The sequence below is a fragment of the Gavia stellata genome, chromosome 33, assembly GCF_030936135.1.
Source record: "Gavia stellata isolate bGavSte3 chromosome 33, bGavSte3.hap2, whole genome shotgun sequence".
In the NCBI taxonomy this organism is placed as follows: domain Eukaryota; kingdom Metazoa; phylum Chordata; class Aves; order Gaviiformes; family Gaviidae; genus Gavia; species Gavia stellata.
The window spans coordinates 1,871,803-1,891,100 of NC_082626.1; the positions used below are offsets into that span (position 1 = coordinate 1,871,803).

Genomic DNA, 19,298 nt, shown 5'->3' on the forward strand with positions numbered 1-19,298 from the left:
ATCTCCCCTAAGTAATTTCCTTTCCAGGATGAGCAGGTCCTTCAGCATCTCCCCATCCGTCATCTCCTCAAAACCGCTGGACCATCTTGGTGGTCTCCACCGGTCTCACTCCAGTTTGTTGGAGACTGTCTTGCGCTGTGGAACCCAAATTGGACACAACATCCAGACGTGGTCTGATGTGTGCCAGACGGAGGGGAACACTCACCCCCCTGTAACTGCTGGTGAACGCTGGAGAGTGCAGCCCAGTACATGGGAGCACCCAGGTTTTCTGGGCAGCTTCATAACATCTCTGCTTCTCAACCAAGTACTGTATGCTACAATAACCAAAATTTGTCATGGTTTTGGCAGTTAGGCAGCCAGGGAAGGCTTCATTGTGTTAAGATCTTCAGCATCACTTAGGTTCTTTCCAGGACTTCTCCTGCAGCGGCCCACCTCTATGCAGTGATGCTCCAGGGTGATGACCCATCTGTGTTTGGTGCTCTGACCACAGTGTACATGGTAGTGGCCCTTTTTGGTTTGCTGTGCACATTTCTAGCATATAGCAGGCTAAACCGAGGCCAAGATACACTGTTCACAAAAGATAGCGAACCGTGCATGACTGCCGCAGCATGGAGTTGCCGCTTTCTGCCTGCCACAATTGCAGTCAAGTAAAGACGTTCTTGTCTGAAAATCCCTTGTTATAAGAGAGAAGGGAGAGCCAACAAATGCACTGCCTGCGAGAGATCAAAGACTCTGAAACCTCCTTCTCTGCTCACTCCGAACTAGCCTTAAATCACTTGGTGACACAAACATCGAACCAGTATTACTTGCAAGCAGAGACGAGGGCATATTTCATCTGGAGACAAAGGTGCGTTCTTGTGTCTGCACACTATTCTCCCTTTGAATGTGCATGTCCATGCTGCTGAGCACGGTGGTGTCCAATGTAGTGGCTTTTGGTTACTTAAGTCAAAATAAATAAATTTGGGATGTGTGACTGCTTGGGTTGCCAGTTCGCTGCTGATCACAGTGTTTTGAATTAACCCTTAGTATAATTCAGCTGATTTTGTTAAACCAGTGGGCTGAAGGGAAAAGGGTGGTGGTCACCCCTGCTAGCACCCATCTGCTCTTCAGGGGTGTAACTACATGAGGATAAAGGCAACACCATGTCGATGGGGTAGTGTTATGCTATTTGAGTCAGAGCTTTAGGAGAAAATGCAAAACATCACGAGACTAGTGATGGTATAAGAGTTTCCAGAAGCACGTCAGGACACTACCACCGGCAGCACCACTGCTGAACAGGACAGCCGCAGTGACAAAAAGAGGTCAGATGTGGCTAAAAATAAAAGAATCCCCCAGATCCCACATCCCATCCTGTCTCTAATGGCCTGCAGGATGTGTTGGGCTGGAGGATGTTTTACCGTCACAGAAAAACTGACCCATGACTGGCCGACTATTTCAGAGCAAGCCGAGCGTCCATTCATTTCCCAAATTCTTCTCTGACGTCAGCCCCGCTGAAAGGACACGTGAATTTGCAAGCCCTCTTTGCGCACTCGAGGTTATGCTACAGCCGCGGAAATAGCCGGTTTCCATTAAAAATAATTAGTCAAATAATCCTTCACAGGGCAGAGGCGGAGCAGGTTTGGGTTAGCCAAGGGTAGCTTGTCTGTGTGCCTGGGGCACCCCATCTCCGGAGGCCAGGCTCTTGAATATACAAGGCAGATCCCAGCTTAAAGTTGCTGTGTCTGCTCGCCGTCTTTATTTGCTGATACCGAGCTGGGTAAGTATCTTCAGGATTGTACAGAACTAAGCCTATTGCTGGTGTTAATGTTCTACTATGTGCTGAAATAGATTACTGCTACCAGCCGCATAAGGGAAATTGTTTATCGGCTCTCACACCTTCTTGGTGACAAGGGTTTGAAAGAGTAATAATCTTCCTCCTTCGCACTTACTTTGCTGTAATTCCCATGGATGCTCTGCAAAACGCTTCCTGTTGTCTCAGCACTGGATTTAGAGGGATAAAACACTGTCTTGCTCACTGAGCGCCTACACGGCAGGAAGGAGCCAAAACTGCTGTGCGTGTAGTTATCGTCTAAGCGGCAAAGTGACTGCAGCATCGCGTACGGCAGCGGCCAAGGTCCCAGGTAAGAGTGCCTAGCCTCACGATAAACCTGAACAACTACATCTTTCTTTTACCTGTCTAGCCTGTTGCTGCTTTTAGCTGCGGTAAAGGTAGGACAGCGATAGCTGCACCTCTTGCAGCTGCGGTGAGATAGGTATTCCCCTACAAGGGAGTTTCAGAACACGGAGAAAACATCTGGAAAAGCGAGGGGGTTAACTTGAAGTTTATAAACCTGCTGAAAATGTTAATCAAATCCACTGCTACCTGTGCAAGAAAATGCTGCTAGGATGAAATTTTTTGACTGAAAACAGATTTTGAAAGAAAAGCTGAGTTTGGAAGTTTATACAGAAAAACAGAATGATCAAACTTCTTTCTTTTCATAAGGAGTGGTTGCAGAATTTGAAAAAAAAAAAAAACAGCAAATTTTCTCTCTATTCCTTATTTAATGACCAAATTGTGGCACAAACTGCAAGCATCTTGCTGAAGAATTCACCAGCCAAGAATATGAAATGTCTGATGCTTTGGGTTAGTAGACACCAAATTGCTCTTTTCCTTTCAGGTTTGCCTGCAGTGCAGAAAGATGTCTTCCCAGTGCAAGCTGCCCTGCCTGCCCCCTTCTACCTGCACAGGGGAGGCTGCGCACACCGACACTTGCCCATCGCATTGTGCCGTGATGGACCTGGATGCCTGCCCCATGCAGGACGTGCATCCCTGTCCTGAGCAGACTTTCCAGGTGGATCCCTGCCCGTGTCAGGGTGCAGCCACCTGCCTGGATGCTTGCCCTCAGGTTGGGCCCACGTGCCCACCTCCTGCTGTCCCCATACCCGGGGATGCCTGCTGCCCTGAGCACATAGCTGCCTGCGACTCCTGCGCACCTCCATGTGTGGGTGCCTGCGTGTGCCCAGCAGCGATCCCCTGTGAGCCCCCGCAGAGCAAGGGAGGGACCAGCTTCCCATTCCCCCCCACAGCCTCACCAGTGGAGCCCTGCACCCCTGAGACAGCTGGGACGTGCGTGGAAACTTTCCCCTTCCAGCATGCAATCTCGCCAGTGGATCCCTGCATCCCTGAGCTAGCTGGGACATGCGTGAAAACATTCCCCCTCCAGCATGCAATCTCACCAGTGGATCCCTGCATCCCTGAGACAGCTGGGATGTGCGTGGAAACCTTCCCCGTGCAGTACCCAACCTCAGCAATGGATCCCTGCACCCTCGAGACAGTTGGGACCTGTGCGAAGACCTTCCCCCTCCAACACGCAATCCCCACGGTGGAGCTCTGCCCCCCTGACACAGCCGGGACGTGCGTGGAGACCTTCACCCTCCAGCAACCAATCTCGACGGTGGAGCCTTGCATCCCCGAGACAGTGGGGACCTGCATGGAAAACATCCCCTTGCAGCACCCAGTCTCATCTGTGGAGCCCTACACCCTCGAGGTGCTCGACACCCGCACGGAGGAGCCCTGCTGTGCTCAGGGTGTGATCATTGGTGATCCCTGCCCTGATCAGTGCTCAGTTACATGCGTGGATCCCTGCACATCCCAAAGTGTGATTTGTATGGAGCCGTGTGTGTCCCAGAACGCCACAGAACCCACGGGGACATGCACACCCCAGAGCACCGTGGAGCTGTGCACACCCCAGGGCACCGCGGGACCCGCAGACACCGGCTGTACCAAGGGCACAGCTAAGGGTGCCGGCGCCCGCCCATCCCAGCGAACACCTTTCCGCCTGAACACCCGCACCACCGCCATCGTGGAGCGGTGCCTTTCCAGGTGTCAAAACTGGCTGCGAGGAAAGAAGTAAGAGTGGCATCAGTGGGCACACAGTAAAGAAGAGGTTTCCCTGCATAAATGAGACCTCCTCTGGTGAGTCTCTTGGTTTCTCGGGTGTAACAACAAGAGAGAAAATTGTTTCATGTTAAATAAAAAACACTTTTCAATCATCTGTTAATTATGGCTCTTATTTTTATTGCCTAATGTTAACTGCAATACTAATGGCAAAAGTGTAATGCAAGTATTAATTGCCTTCAGAGACCCGTTTCATCATCTTCAACCTTTTTACTTCCCACATGCAAATAAATACTTTCATAGTCTGTCTTGAATTCAGTTATGATTTTGCCTTTGGGTTTTCTATGCTTTTTCTTAATGGGCTTTTAGGTTGAAATTATTATGAGAATATTGAGAAAAGTAGCTCAAAGGCATCATTTTAACATAGCTTGAGAAAGGTCTTTTAAGGAGATATAAAATGACAGGGTGAAGAAAGAGCAAACGCTGAATAGAAAGAAGTTGCAGAAAACACCAGGAGAAGAGTAATGCTGAGAAATGGGAGTTTTGTTGCACAATGTCCAGTTGAAGACTGGGTAAAACTCTGTGTAATTAAAAGTTTTCGTCACGTAACAGCTTTCCCCAGAACCAGAGTTATCTCTCTAAATATTAGCAGCAACCTGATGCAGTAGATGGATAAAGCTTTTAAAAAGTTATCAAAAGACCAGGGGGAGAAGGATATGCCAATTATTTCTGCAGTTGCCTGCCATGTAATTGATGTAACATGTGACGTTTCTTGCCCAGCAGCCCTACCAGACTCGGTGCCACCATCCAGGGCTCCCGGTGGCACTTGGTCACGAGCTGCTGTTTGCTGATACAGCAGTTTAGTGCCGCTGCAAGAAGAGCTCAATCCAGCTCAGGGCAGCCTGGAAAAACGATGAGAACCAGCCTAGGCATCCATAAACAGCTGCTCAATGAAAGCTGTTTTTATTGGATTATGGCACTTTGTTTGCTAGGTCTTTAAGATCCTCTGTTAGAAAGGGTTTTTCTGCCTCCATACGCACATCAAATAAAATATCTCTATGTGTTAGCGCTCTCTGTGTATTTGCAAAGAGATGAGACAAGTCCTTATAGGGTAGCAATAATCGCAGCTTATTGGATTGAGGGAATAAATCTTGATGAATCTGAAAAGATTGTCAGCTGTTTCTGTTTTTTACCCAGTAAATAAATCAATGGATATCATTCTCAAGACACTATGTCAGATTACCATGCCTGAAACTACATATATCACCAATTATGTTGTAATAAGACTCTTCTGCGAGTTAGATTAGATCTGCAGTATTAGACTCTGGAAACACCTATAAATCAAACGTTAGTGAAGATAGCCTATAGTAACATAAAAATGACAACTAAAGATGAACCAGGAAGGACGATAAGCAGAGGAATACTGTTTACTGCAGTACCAAATATGCCCTTGCAAAGTCAGATAAGCTCAGCACATTGTTACAAGATGCTCTTTTGACACCGTATTGCTAGGCTGCCCTTTACAAATTGTTGTGCTCTCCCACATAATCTCAGTTACGAAAATAACTTCTCATTACACACTTTGCATCGCCCCGGCTGGCGCTTCCCCTCGCAACTGCAACATTTATGGTAATGCCAACACTGTGTACTCCATCCCAGCAGATTTGACATTCAAATACCCATATCCTGATGCTCAGAGTTTGTTGGCATCACGCTGGGTGCTTCTGAGTGCTTACCAACAACTATAAAACAAGACCTGGAGACTAAGCCTTTTCCTCCAGCACAGCAGCCGCTCAGCAGGCAAAGAAGTGAGTTTCTTTTCCTCAAGTGTCATTAAGCTGGAGGTGTTCATAAGACCAAGGTGAAGGTTTCTTTAGCCCCTTAAAGGACTCCACAGTCCACCCAGGGCCATAAGTATACTACGTTTTAGATGAAAACTAAACCTAGAAAAACTTGTCCTTTTTGTTGGGTGCACCGACCGTAACTTCAGTGAGCATTTCTTTATTCAAGCAATTTGGGCCAGAGATGGTCTTTGTGGCTGGGCTGCAGGGCCCTGATCCCAGTCCCGGGCCTGCAGTGCTGGTGTAAAGCCACCAAGAAGAGGACCAGATCCAGCTAGATCCTTTCACTGGTCCATGTTATCTGGGGATGTACTGTGTTTGCATCTCAAAACTCATGAACAGCCTGTTCATTGCCTTCCCCCAGCTCTTCATTCCTTTGACGGTTCTCATATTCCCCTCGCCATGATCTCCTCCCCTCACTCATCTGTCATTATTCCTGCCTTGTGACACCTCATCATCATCAGGGTGGAGTGTAATTGGTACAGCTGGAAGAGAGGCAGCAGGTGTGATCGTGGCATTCCTAACATATCAGCTAGTAATTTATCCCTTTCCTATGGAGAGGAAGGAAAGGACAAAACGCCATCCAACGTGGCTTTGGCCAAACTTTGTTTGCAAACAAAAGTCGAGGACCTCATTTCTCGGGCACAGCCAACAAGGCTGGGAGCTTGTGTATGGACATCTCAGCTGGTACTGAGATGAAGGACCATAAGCAGTACCCCAGGGCTGGTCCTGCTTATTTCATGGGGCCGGGTGAGTCATTTTAGGAAGCCAGTCCTTCAGAGCAGGTCAACTGCTCCATGTCTGCACTTGTGAGCGGTGCCTGTCTGGAGTCCACATTCTCCTGGCCTGAGTCACCAGCTCCAGAGGGTCTTCCAGGCACGGAGAGGAGACTGAGAATTCCAGTTAAAAGTAGCATCTCCCACACTTTACTAAAAACAGAGAGGTCAGCACCCCTTAGCACATCAAAGTAACTCTTCAAAACACACACGAGCTGCACTAAAGGAAGCATTTAACAAAAATAACGAGTTCAGCCATTGCCACATTGGCTCCAAATTCCCTATTTCTTCATCCTGTTTTTTCCCTTCTGGTTTTCAGGCTCCCATCCAGCATCTTGGTGGGTTCGGGACCAGGTGGCTTTTGCCCGTCAGCTGCGACTGGCTCAGTTTCGAGCCGGGCACAGCACTAAACTTCAGCACAAACATTCACCTGGGCAAGAAGTTTCTGAGAATGGCTGGGAGCCTGCCAGAGCCCAGCACACCTTCCCCTGTGCTCACCTTTCCAGTGTAAACAAACAGAAATGTTGCTCTTAAACAAGGCAGGCCACAGGCAGAACTGGTAGAGCCTGGTTTCCACCGTCTGTCCTGTGTTCAACAGCCCGATGAAGGGAGAACCAATTAGCCCTTCCTACTACAGCAGCATTAACCAAGCCTCTACTGATTTTCATGAAACTAGTAGAGATTTAACATTTGTTTGAACTATGCCACTGTGTCAAATTTTCTTGCAAATAATAGGTTAGGATATTCAAATTGGGAGCCTAGAAGCTTTATTTCTTGGGAAAGCCAGGCTAAAGAAAGATGAACCCCTCTGAAAAAAAGAAAGCAGGTGATTTCTCTGTCTGTACATCCCTGGAAAAAAAGGAGACGGGTGGGCAGGGCAGGCAGGAGTTGCATTCCTGCAAGCAGTACAGGTAGCACAGTGCAGGACAAGGTGCATCAGCCTGCTTACTGCCTGGCTTTCCACCCTGCTGCCACCCCACAAGCCTTGTGCAAGCAGCTTCCAGACCTGCACCGTTCGCCTCGTTGAGTGCTGCCGTACTGTCACCAGATATGCATCCCTGCCAGGCAAGCTCCGTCTTGCCCCAGAGCACCCGCTCTGGTCCTCAGCTGCCAGCCCGACACAATGCTTTGTTCCTCCCCAGCGGCACCTTGCCCAGCCTGGCTTTGGTGGGGTTTCTATCAAGTCGTGTTTCCCAACACGTCCTCTCTGCCCCCTTCCACCCTCTGCTCCAGACGACACTCCCGTTGTTGCAGCACAGCCACCCCTAAGCACTTCTTAGTGGCTTCCTCTCCACCTGCCCTCGATGCTCCTGTGGTCACTCCTTGGTGGCCAGAGCTGCTTTTCAGGACAGCAGAAAGCAGCTTACCACCCCAACCAGGAAAGAAACTAAACCTGAGACTTCAAGCCATTGCCCAAAATTGCAGCTTCCTCTGAAAACGAGCTACCAAAGGACCTGAAATTCTCCTGGTGATGTGATGGGCAGTGAGGAAGCTAACGGGCAAAGGCACCAAAATTGGCCCCACCACCAAGGGGAGCTGCCGAAATGAGTGTATCCCGTGACTCACTTCCACCACGGCCACAAGAGGTGACATCAAACCCTCAGCTGTCAAGTGGAGCAAGCCAGCAGAGACCACAGCTGAGCCAACTGCCTTGTCCCATCCCATCCCAGCCCACCTCCTCCGCTGACAGCCCTGGGATGAGGCAGCGAGCTCCATGGGTGCACGAGTGGCAGAAGCAAACTGCTGCTGCCTCCATCGCCAGGGTCCCCGCACGTGGCAGGAGCGATGGCTCCAAGCTCAAGATGATATAGTACAGGAAGAAAAACAAAAAGGAGTGCTCGCAGCCGGGCTGCTACACCTGCCCAGCCTCTGAGCACTACCACAAAAAGCTGGTTCACAGTCAGAGCTCTGCCCAGAAGCTGATTTTCCATAGCTAAACCCCGTGGCTGGCTCAGGGAGCGCGTCTGAGCAAGGTCTGGGTGCGGGCAGCAGACCTGACGGCAGGGCTGGCGTCCCAGCTGCCCACACCAAACGCGCACAGGTGTGTCTGTGCACGCACACGCTTGGCTTGGGCACCCACAGTAAGCATGCACGCGTGTGACGGTGCATGCACACAGGCAGCGTCCTCTGGTGGTGCACGGCACGGGAAGGCAGGAGGACATGTCCTGCTGGAGCTTGGAGAAGTTGAAAGGCAAGGAACGTACAGGCAGGGTCAAAGCTCGTTTCCTGATGACAGATAAAAAGCAGAACTTGGAGTCTTCTGGGCTGGAGGTAATAAGTAGTAGCTGCGTGATTAATTTTGTCTTGATCATCTGTCAGTTAACAGCATTCCCAAACATCTGGGATGAAGGACTGCCATACAGCATGCTGCCTCTCCGGGGGTCGTCCTCTTCCTTACGGTGAAAAGCAGGTGCCTTCAGAGGGAGATGAAATAATTCTTCATAGCAATAAATGTGGGATAATCTCATCTCACCTTCTTCCCTGCCCTATTTCCACATTAGGTTTATTCTTAGTCTCTAATTGCTGAAGATTTGCTTAAAATGAGATACAGAATTTCATACGTGCCCTCTATGTGCTGGCTAGCTACATCTCATAATTTCCTTTGCTTTTCCACACGCAGAGCTGTTTAAGTAAACTTGTGAGTTCCTTTGCACCTTCAGAAAAAAAAAATATATACTCAATTATTGCTTCTATGTTTTGAATTAAAACAGCCGGCTGGATAAGTTGTAAGCAAAGGAAGCACAGAAAAACCCTGCCTTCACAAGGAGGATCAATGGGTGAGAGGAACAAAGACATCTGAGATACCTGTGCCCCTTTGTGAGTTCTGGGGTACAAATGCAAAGGAAGGGTTTAATTAAGTTCTCCATAAGTGTAGTTAACATATGTATTAAAACTGTCTCAAAACAAGAAAAGTATCCTCAAAAGCCTTGTTTCAGCCAAGAGATTAATTCCTAATTTTAATTGTGGGATTATTCAAATGCAGAAAGAGTCTTTTAGATATTAAAGGCATTGCTAGCTGGCTTTCAGTGCATTACCACAGAGAGTCTTAGAATCCAATTATCTCTGAAGAAATATGTTAAATATGCTCATTAACATGTAAAAAAGTGGAAACATGTATTAGAGAAAAGCTGATGTATTACACTTCTTAATGTCACAATGAATTAACAATAAAGAAGGTTGCAACAGAAATAACTTGCTGAAATGCCTAAGCAGCATAGGAAAATACAGCATTTTATTCCAATTAGCTTAATTCCTGATAATGACATAGATGTAGCGATAAAACTCTCTGTATAATGGGCTCCAGCCCTGGGAAAGTTTAGGAATCACGCTTCATGTATGAAATGGGGCAGGAAAAGGGAGGTAAGCCTGAACCTCGGTGTAAAGTGCCCTCAGGTCTCAGCAGGTAAAAGAAGGAAGGAAACAGCAGGAGGAAAAGGCAAAGGAGGCATGTTAGGAAGGCAATAACTCCAAAGAAAACCTCTGGGTCCCATTGCTGCACAGAGTGCAGGCACCAACCAGGCATTGGCTTTTTCTTTTAACCTCCCAAATAACCCTGGGCTGTCTGAGGAGGCACCAGTTTTCTAGTTATGTTTTCAAAGAAAAGAATTTCAGGTGAGGTTGGTTTACCTGAACGGTGAACCTGAATGGTTTTACACATTAAAATACAGCAGGAGAAATTTAAGCGTGACCCAAGTTGTAGATCTTCAGCAATCACCATGGTTGTAATAGCAGCTACTAAATTATTTTAAAGCTCTTGCGTAACCATACACACTTAGATTTTCCACACCTTTCTTTTTTTTTTCTGCACATCTGACATGGCTCTTGCTCCAAATGACCGTGCCCAAAGTCCCAGTGCTGCCGTGAGCCGGGGGTCACCTCCAGCTTCACCCAGCCCTGGTGCACATCACCCCTCCAAACCCATCCCAGCTTTGTGGTCCACAGCCCGGGCAACCACAGCTGCCCCTCGTGTGAAGGCACAGACCAGAGTGCTTAGAATATCCTTTTGCCCAAGAAACAGAAAGAAAGGTGGACTGGACAAATGTGGATAAAATTAGGTGATCAAACTGCTTGAAGAAAGCAACCAGAGAGCATTTTACCAGCAGGCTGAGCCTGAACACACACTGCCTATCCAGAGAAGCTGGTTTGCCCCAACGCATTTTCTACAGGTGAGCTTGGAAAACAGAGCTCCGTCAGCAAATACACCTCAGAGATCCGTGAATATTAGTGGAGTGAGTTTGGCAAGTAAACAAAGCGCTGCAGACTTGTTCCCTCCTCTGCCACACCATGCCCCTTACCTCCACGTATCCATGGTAAATCCACCTTGGAAAGCCAGCCCCAATTAACGTGCATTTCGGCTGCTTCGAGCACAAACTCCCAAAGTATTTATTCTTCTCTCAAGTGCGGATGGCATCACGGGGAAAGGAGCAATCAATCATGCTAAAGCAAGACACTACCCCTCCTGCCCCAAAATTTGAGCTGTGGTGCTAATGATGCCTTTCCAACACCGGCACGGCTTGAAGGTCTTGGGGTGCCCGGGAATCTCTAACCAAATGGGGCACAGCCTCGGAGGCTGCTAGCCCCTTTTGATATTGGCTGAAAACAGAGAAATTGGAGCTCAAGCTTTATCTCTGCCAAAGGCATCATGAGCTAATTGTATTAAGCAATTTGGCTCTGCTGGAAGAGCAGTTTTCAGGGTAAAGAGCAGCATAAAAGCCGCTCTTCTGTTGTAGAGGAACTCCTGGGAAGATCAGCTTCTTTCCAGACCTTTCCAGAGAGCAACCCCTCCCAGCCCCATCCCAAGCCTCTTCCAAACCCCCCAGCACCATTGCAAACCAGGTGGGAGCTTGGGCAAAGCCTCCCCTCCTATTTCACAGCTCTCAAGGCAGCATCACTGAAGTTTCATGTGATTTCATTAGCACAAGTCTCAGAAGCACCTGCCCTCTGCTCCCTGGATTCAACACGATTTATTGCAAGCTCTGCTGAAATTGCTGTTTTTCTCTTTTCTGTTCTGCAGCACTTTGAACTTCTTCACGTATCATTTGACCCTCTAACCTCTTCTGCTGCATAAAGCACGTATGAAATCCTATACAACGTAAAGCTGTTATTGTCTACAGTTGTCTACAAGAGGAGAAACCGCCCTGCTCAGGGTCTGGGTGGTTTGACTAGAAATAACTTCAGCAAGAACACCCTAAACACTTCTGCCTCTCCAAGGTGCCCCAGTAATTGCCCCCCACCCTCACTGCAACTTAATGAGGAGGTTAGCAGCAAACATGCCACATGTTAGAGGAAAGTGGTGCGTTTCCACGCGGGTACAGTCGAAAGGTTGATATATAGAAATAAAAGAGTCCTGCCCGGGAGATCACAGCTCCTCCCTGGGCAGTGGCCACTCGGGCTGACGGAAGAGCTGCTTAATGGCACCTGGGATCAAAACTGTGATATATTAGAAACCTCTCAGCTTAAAGAAAGGGCATGGTTTCAGACAGAACCAGCCAGAGAAAAAGAAGCCCTGAGCTCAAGAGGACTCAGCACACAACCGAAGGACAGGACAGCCTGCAAAGCCTTCCTGACCCTGCAGCCTCCCATAGTTATCCTCTCCAAGCCCTTCCATGGACACCTGCAAGGATTTCACATAAACTAAGTGGGACCCATTAACCTTCCCCTGCCAGGCACGGGGGAAGCCAGGGCCTTTTCCTGAAAGTGCTTTTTTTAGTACAAAACTGGATGTATTTTAGTTTCTGTGCCCAAAGCACCTTGTACTTTAAAAGCTACATGGATTTCTGATATCATTTTTTCCAGTCTTTCTTATTAACCACATATTGGCCAAGAAAAGGACTTTAAGAAATAGAAAGCTAAAGTGAGGACACCTGAAAGTCTTACTCAAAGTGCCTAGGAAACAATGTTCATGTCACACGGCATTTGGAGCACCTGGGGGGAGATAAGACAGAATAGGGAGATATAAACTTTATTTTCCTGAGGAAACAGCAATAACTGCATTTAGGCCCGTGGGGCTCCCGGTGAACCCACTGGGCACCAATATGGTGGCCTCACCCACAGGACACGGGGTTGCAGCGGGGACTGGTGCTGGACACAGCAAGAGGAGTTTAAGTCCCTTCCTTGCCACCTGCCTCAGTTTCCCCTTCTGGTAAATGGGTGACTGCAGCCCAGCATGCCCACAGTCCCAGCTGCTCTCTGGCTCTGGGACACGCGTTGTCACCCCTCTGTCCTACTCCAAGTGCCACTTGGTGGCACTGTTTGAAAAGATTTCTTTGCTCGATGCCTACCTCCCCATCGGGATCCAGAAGAGGGAGTTTCTGAAAGGAATCACATTAATCTTGGCATCACAATATCCTCATTTTTCTTCCTTTGTTTTCTTTCCTCTTTATCCACCATGCAAGCACTCCCGGGCGGTGTCCTCCCCTGCGTGTCAGTCACTGGGGATCTCCTTCTCAAAAACACATTTGCCGAACACAAGAGGCCCGGGCGTTGCTCAGGCATCACCTTAAACTAAATCCTCCAGTGGTAAAAATAGCCTTTTCTGTTAAATTCCTGTGAAGTGTGTCTGCAGGTGGGGCAAGCTTAGGAAGGATCATGCATTAACTCCAGAGAAAAGCATCAGAGTAGAAGTTAATGAGAAAGAGACAAGCGAAGACAGGGGCATGACAATGTAATTGGGTGAGAGATGTTTCAGGTCGCCCTGCTGAAGGGGTGTCTCCTCTGGAAGATGCAGGCTGTGATCCTGAACTGTATATAAGACGGCCGAGAGCTGATCTGCTTCAGACTACACTCCTGAAGCTCAGCGCTCCTGCTCCTCGCCCAGGTAAGCCTGGACAGACTTTTTACACTGTCTGACTTTGCTACCAGCAGGAAAGCAGGAGCTTCTGGCCATGAGGTTGTCCCTGGAGCTGCCACTGCTGAGATCTCCTAAAGGAAAAAAAAAAATAATAAAAGAAATCTGGAAATACACTATTCCATGGTTCGTTAGAGACGACCTCCGTTCGCAGCTCTGCTCTGCTCCAGGGAAAGCCAAATGGGATGTTTTTTCTCTCCTCTCTTACTGCGTGCCCCCAGCCTTTCGGCTCTCGCTTTCCCTCACCTCTCCAGCCATCACCTGCAGGTCCTCACACCCAGCCATCTCTGAGTTTCGTTTTTCAAATTTGTTTTCTTGTGAGATCCTTCTTGCGCTCTCTTTCCCTTCCCTTATACTGTTTCATTTTATCTGTGTCCTCTGGCTCTTCTTTCTCTCTCTGCCTGTCCAGCTCTGCTGTTTAAGTGTGACTTATCTGGAAACCAAGCAAACAACAAAAAAAAAGCCCCTTTTTGTGTTTTTCTCGCAGGCTGCCTCAATTTTGCAGGGAGATGGCCCAGCTCCAGGAAAACATCAATGGCATCCTTGCTGCGTTCTACAGGTCTGCCAGAAGCGATGGCAACTGCAGCCCCCTGAGCAGGGAGGAGCTGAGGCAGCTCATCGAGCAGGAGTTTGCAGACGCGATGGAGGTGAGGATCCGGCCCCGCAGCTGGCGCCTGCCACGGGTGTGCCTTCTGGCTGCAGGGCTGGGATCAGGAGTGCGGCGGGGTGGGCAAAGCCATGCACTCCCGAGCGGGTGTACAGGACACCTGGCTCTCTGGGAAAGGCACAGATGCCTTCAAAGCTCAGGATCTGCGGGGAAGAGGAGAGGCTGTTCATTCTCCCACTGCCAGCAGCTTGTAGAGCTCGGTGCAGGGAGCAACACAAGCCCCTTGGGCTGGGGGCATGGGGATGGATTTCTGCCCTGAGACCACTGGAGAGCTCCTAGAGACATGGCACAAATGGCTCACAGGCTTTGCCAACACCATTTGTTTCTTTACAGAACCCCCAGGACCCCAAAACCATCAAGAAGGTGTTGTGCTTCCTGGATGATGACAGCAACTGCAGGGTTGACTTCAGCGAGTTGCTCAGCCTAGTTTTCTGCGTGGCCAAGGCTTGTTACAAGCCGCTCCAGCAGCACCAGGTGCCAGAAGATGGTCAAGAGCCGCCAGCGCAAGAGAAGGCAGGCGGGGAGCAGTCACCAGGGCCTTGCACAGCGGGGGGGGTCTCAAGAAACCAGCAGGTACCCAAGCAGGGTGTGAACAATCAGGACCAGGACACAAAGACACAAGACCGGGACAACCGTCAAACCCAGGAAGGTGAGACACCAAAGCAGGACCGAGACAACCATCAAACTCAGGAGGGTGAGACACCAAAGCAGGACTGGGAGAACCGTCAAACCCAGGAGGGTGAGACACCAAAGCAGGACCAGGACAACCGTCAAACCCAGGAGGGTGAGACACCAAAGCAGGACTGGGACAACCATCAAACTCAGGAGGGTGAGACACCAAAGCAGGACCAGGACAACCGTCAAACCCAGGAGGGTGAGACACCAAAGCAGGACCAGGACAACCGTCAAACCCAGGAGGGTGAGACACCAAAGCAGGACCAGGACAACCATCAAACCCAGGAGGGTGAGACACCAAAGCAGGACCGGGACAACCGTCAAATCCAGGAGGGTGACACACCAAAGCAGGACCAGGACAACCGTCAAACCCAGGAGGGTGAGACACCAAAGCAGGACCAGGACAACCGTCAAACCCAGGAAGGTGAGACACCAAAGCAGGACCGGGACAACCATCAAACTCAGGAGGGTGAGACACCAAAACAGGACCGGGACAACCGTCAAACCCAGGAGGGTGAGACACCAAAGCAGGACCAGGACAACCGTCAAACCCAGGAGGGTGAGACACCAAAGCAGGACTGGGAGAACCGTCAAACCCAGGAGGGTGAGACACCAAAGCAGGACCAGGACAACCATCAAACCCAGGAGGGTGAGACACCAAAGCAGGACTGGGACACCCATCGGGATGACAGTACTGAAGCACCGGAAGAGGATCCAAAGAGAGGAGAGATCCTGGACACGGCAACCACAGAGCAGGACAGAAATACCTATAAGGCTGAAGAGACTGAGACACCAAAACAGGAGCCAGAAACCCACCAGGCCAAAGAAACTGAGTCACCAGGACAGGGTTCAAACCACCATCTGAGTCCAGAGAGAGAGTCAGCAGAGGAGGACCTGAATTGTCCCTCTGAGACACGAGGAAGAGACCCAAACAACAAGACCCAGGTGTGCGAGGCCCCTCAGCAGGACCCCAGCCCCAGCAAGACCCAGAAGCTGCTGCCCCCACAGCGGGGTGCAAGCCCCCGTCGGGATCCCAAGCCCTGGGGAACACACCATGACCCAGCTTTCCATCAGCTCCCTGAATCCAAGGTGCTGGAGCAGGAGCACAGCGGGGCAGAAGCTCCGTCTCGTCCAGCACAACTGCAACAAGACGCTCATCACCAAAGACAACCCACTATAGAGCAACAGGTCCTGCAGTCTCTGTATCAGTGGCCGCTACAGCAGTAAAGGCTGAAACAAGCCCCTGCCTAAGTGAGGCTGTTGCCCCCTGCGAGGAGGTACATTTTATCCAGTCCCACTCTGTTTTTTGCATTTCTATTTGTGATGTCTTGTCCAATTCCTTATTAACCCTGGGCTTCACACCCCGGGTGTGCGCTGAGCTATGCATGACTAGAGACCTTCCCTCTTACTCTGTGTTAGGATGCTTCTGCCTGTGTAAGCAAAGCAATAAATCTGAAGGCAAAAGAGCACCGTGTCCCGGTGTGTTGCTGCAAGCGTGCCCTCGGCCTGGCTTTGAGCAAACAGCCGGCTAGACATGATGTGGTGTAGAGGACCTGAGCGTCCGTCCCTTGCGTGACATACGGCCAGATTGCTCCAGGGTGCAGATGGTGGGACGGCTGCAGAGAGGCAGGTGTGTCTTGGGGATGGATAGCCTAAAGGAGCTGCTGCTCAGCCACCTTTGCAATTTAGCCAAGGTGAATCGATTGCTCCCCACGGGCAGGGATGTGACATCCCTGCAAGAGATGTCTTCGGGGGGGGTGGGTAGAAGTCTGGATTAACACAACAGCATGGCTGACCTGAACAGATTCCTCACAGCATCCATCTGCTCTGGGCGTTTTTCATGTCTGCTGTGAAAAGAATAAACAGCTGCTTAACACTGAATGGGAGGGATTTGTCCTATTTAACCTCACTTATTAACAATCTCAGAAGCAAGGGGAATGTGGAGCATGCTATGAAGATCAAAAACCCCTATTAGCTATGGAAGTCTCCAAAGAAAGGAGTGGAGAGATATCAAACACAGGAAAAATGACGACTCAGGTACATCCAGTCCCAGCAACAACTGGGAGGCCAGAGATAAAAAGATGACATGCAAACCATGCACAAACGGAGCCAATCTCAAACTCAGATTCAGTTCAGGCAGTTCGGGGTACCAGGTCCTCGGGCACTCGTCCAGACATGCACATAGGAATGCGGATAACTCTGAGGGCATGAGCAGTCCGGTGAAGTCAGTGGGGTTTATTAGGGGGTTCAGACGTGCTGGACCACCAGGCAGGTCCAGGACTCAGCATCCCGCAGGGAGGGTGATGCTCAGCCTGTTTTTCACCATGCAATCTTTCACTTGCGACCTATCAGCAAAATCAGCACATGATAAATGCACCCGCACCTCCTGCTCTGTGGCCGGTGACAAGCAGCACACAGAGACCTCACTGGAAAATAAAACGTCATTCCTCTGGGACACCCCAGAATTTCACAATTTGCTAAGCGCTGAATCAGAAAAACCAGCGTTTCAAAACCATCCCCAGAATGTACATCACAAAAATGATTTGGTTTAAAAGCGCTAATGTCAAAATTAAATGTATTAGACACAAAGTACACCGGTCTGCTCTACTACTGATAAAACATATTACCAGTAATAAGTTCTGACCTACCTCATAACAGCTGTGGATACGCAATGGGACAGTCAAGACTTAAATTTCATCACCTATCTGTCAAAACCCCATTCCATCTGAGACATTCCTCAATTCCAAAATCCTCATTCCTCAACATTCGTTTTCCGGAGAACTCTATTTTTCTTGTAAAATAGGTCTCAGTTAGAGGTTTGTCCAATAGCTCTTGGCTTCTCATTAGCTCTGGCGTAGGGTCTAAAATCACCAGATCCAGCCGTCCCCCTGTAGTTTATCTGTCCATCAGCTGCCACTTTTTGCAGCATCAATAAAAAACTGACCTCCCAGTTCAGGCAGGCACCAAGCCCTGTTAGGGACATGTTAATTATACACTCTATTCTGAATAACACTATTTTTGCCATCAGGAGTGTCGTATTTGAAGTTAACAGGGTTTTTTTGGTTCATTTGAAGGAGAACATGAAAACTATCCCACTGACACAAATACCTGTCTAAGAGTCCTGCAAGGCTGAGAGGTGTTGGAAGAGAAAAGATCTTTTATACACCACACGAGGAGCCCAGTTCCTCTAAGATTAAATGCAGTAGAAGTTTGGTCACCCCATATAAACAGTGGTGGGGATGGGCGCAGCATTTGGTAAGAAGCAGGAGGACTGAGGCCACCCTCTTGGGTGATAGCTTTTAAAAACCTACCCAAGCCCCATCTTATGAAAGCATCTTTGGGGAAAACGAAGCCCTTGGAGAAAAGGGGATTTCAGTACTTCCAAGAACGTGCTTTGAAACTTATTGCTTTGTCCTGGGAACGGCAGCAAAACACGGGAAAGCAGACCAGCATGCCAGTGTGCACATGGCCGAAATGCATCGATACCCAAACTCTGCCCAGTTGCTCACGCGGCGCCCGACCATCCCGCACTGCTCCAGCCCCTGCGGGGGGGATTACAGACTGTTACAGGACACCAAGCCGCACTGTAATACTCTAATTTTAATAATAACTCCAATCTACCATAAAATTACAGTTTCCCAAGGGTATTATTATCCCACAGGTGGGGTATAATTTGCACAAGTATAATTTAATCTTGAAAAAAAGCTCAAAAATGAAGTATGGTTAGTAACAATCCTTCGTACGCACTTGTATGAGTATCCCCGAGGTGTTACCAGCACTAATTAATTAGGCTCCTACACCCAGTGGCCAGATGAGCCACTTACCCAAGGCTGTGTGACAAGTTCATGCTCTGAAGGCTCTCTGCAATGTCTCCGTCATGCTTGTCAAGGCAGCATCCTACCTCCAAAACCAAAAGCAGGGACCCGGGTGGCACGGCTGGTATCTTCCTTATTTGCTCTGTGTACTGGGGGAGTTGGGGTGAATAAAGGAATCAGTTGGTCTCTAATTAATTTACTGTTAAAAGATTAAAAAAAAGAAGATCGTAGAGGTAATTACAGCAAAAGCTGCCTAGGGCAACCAGATGAAAATTCAACATGAATCGAACTCTCAGCAGAGTGGTTTCTGCTTTTATTTTTAATTAAAGATCAAGCAAAGTTGAAATGAAAGTCATTTGTGGAAGACACTTAATATGAAAAATGTTCTATCATGATTTTTCTCAATGAAAAGTCATTGCTTATTGAACAGACATTTTCTTGTACAAAAATTCGTTTGTAAACTTCACTATTTAAGAATGTCCTGTTTACGGTTGGGTTTTTTTCCCCCAACAAAAACCTGGATAATAGAACAAAAAGGTTCCTTAATAAGAAGTTACCAAAAATAAAACACATTTTGCAGCACATTCTACAAGGGTGCCACACAAGCCAAGACCTGGGGGATTTGGGGATCTCACTGCTGTGCGCCTGCATTTCACCATTTTCATAGCACTTAGGTCTTCTTCTGTCCTTCTGTGAGCAAAAGCGAGACCAAAACCCCGTTGACCTCTGGCCCGAGGTGCCGAAGGAACTGCACAAAAAGCAAACAAAATCACCTTCGGTATTGTGGTACCAAGGTCACG

At 48.8% G+C, this 19,298-nt stretch overlaps 1 protein-coding gene across 1 annotated transcript; it reads left to right on the forward strand.

Moving 5' to 3' along the window:
* Positions 1-13,850: 13,850 nt before the first annotated feature.
* On the forward strand, positions 13,851-15,910 carry LOC104262379 (repetin-like). Its single transcript, XM_059832415.1, has 3 exons — positions 13,851-13,988; positions 14,342-14,657; positions 15,108-15,910. Exons 1-3 carry the CDS (start codon positions 13,851-13,853, stop codon positions 15,908-15,910), a joined length of 1,257 nt encoding a protein of 418 aa, XP_059688398.1.
* Positions 15,911-19,298: the final 3,388 nt, after the last annotated feature.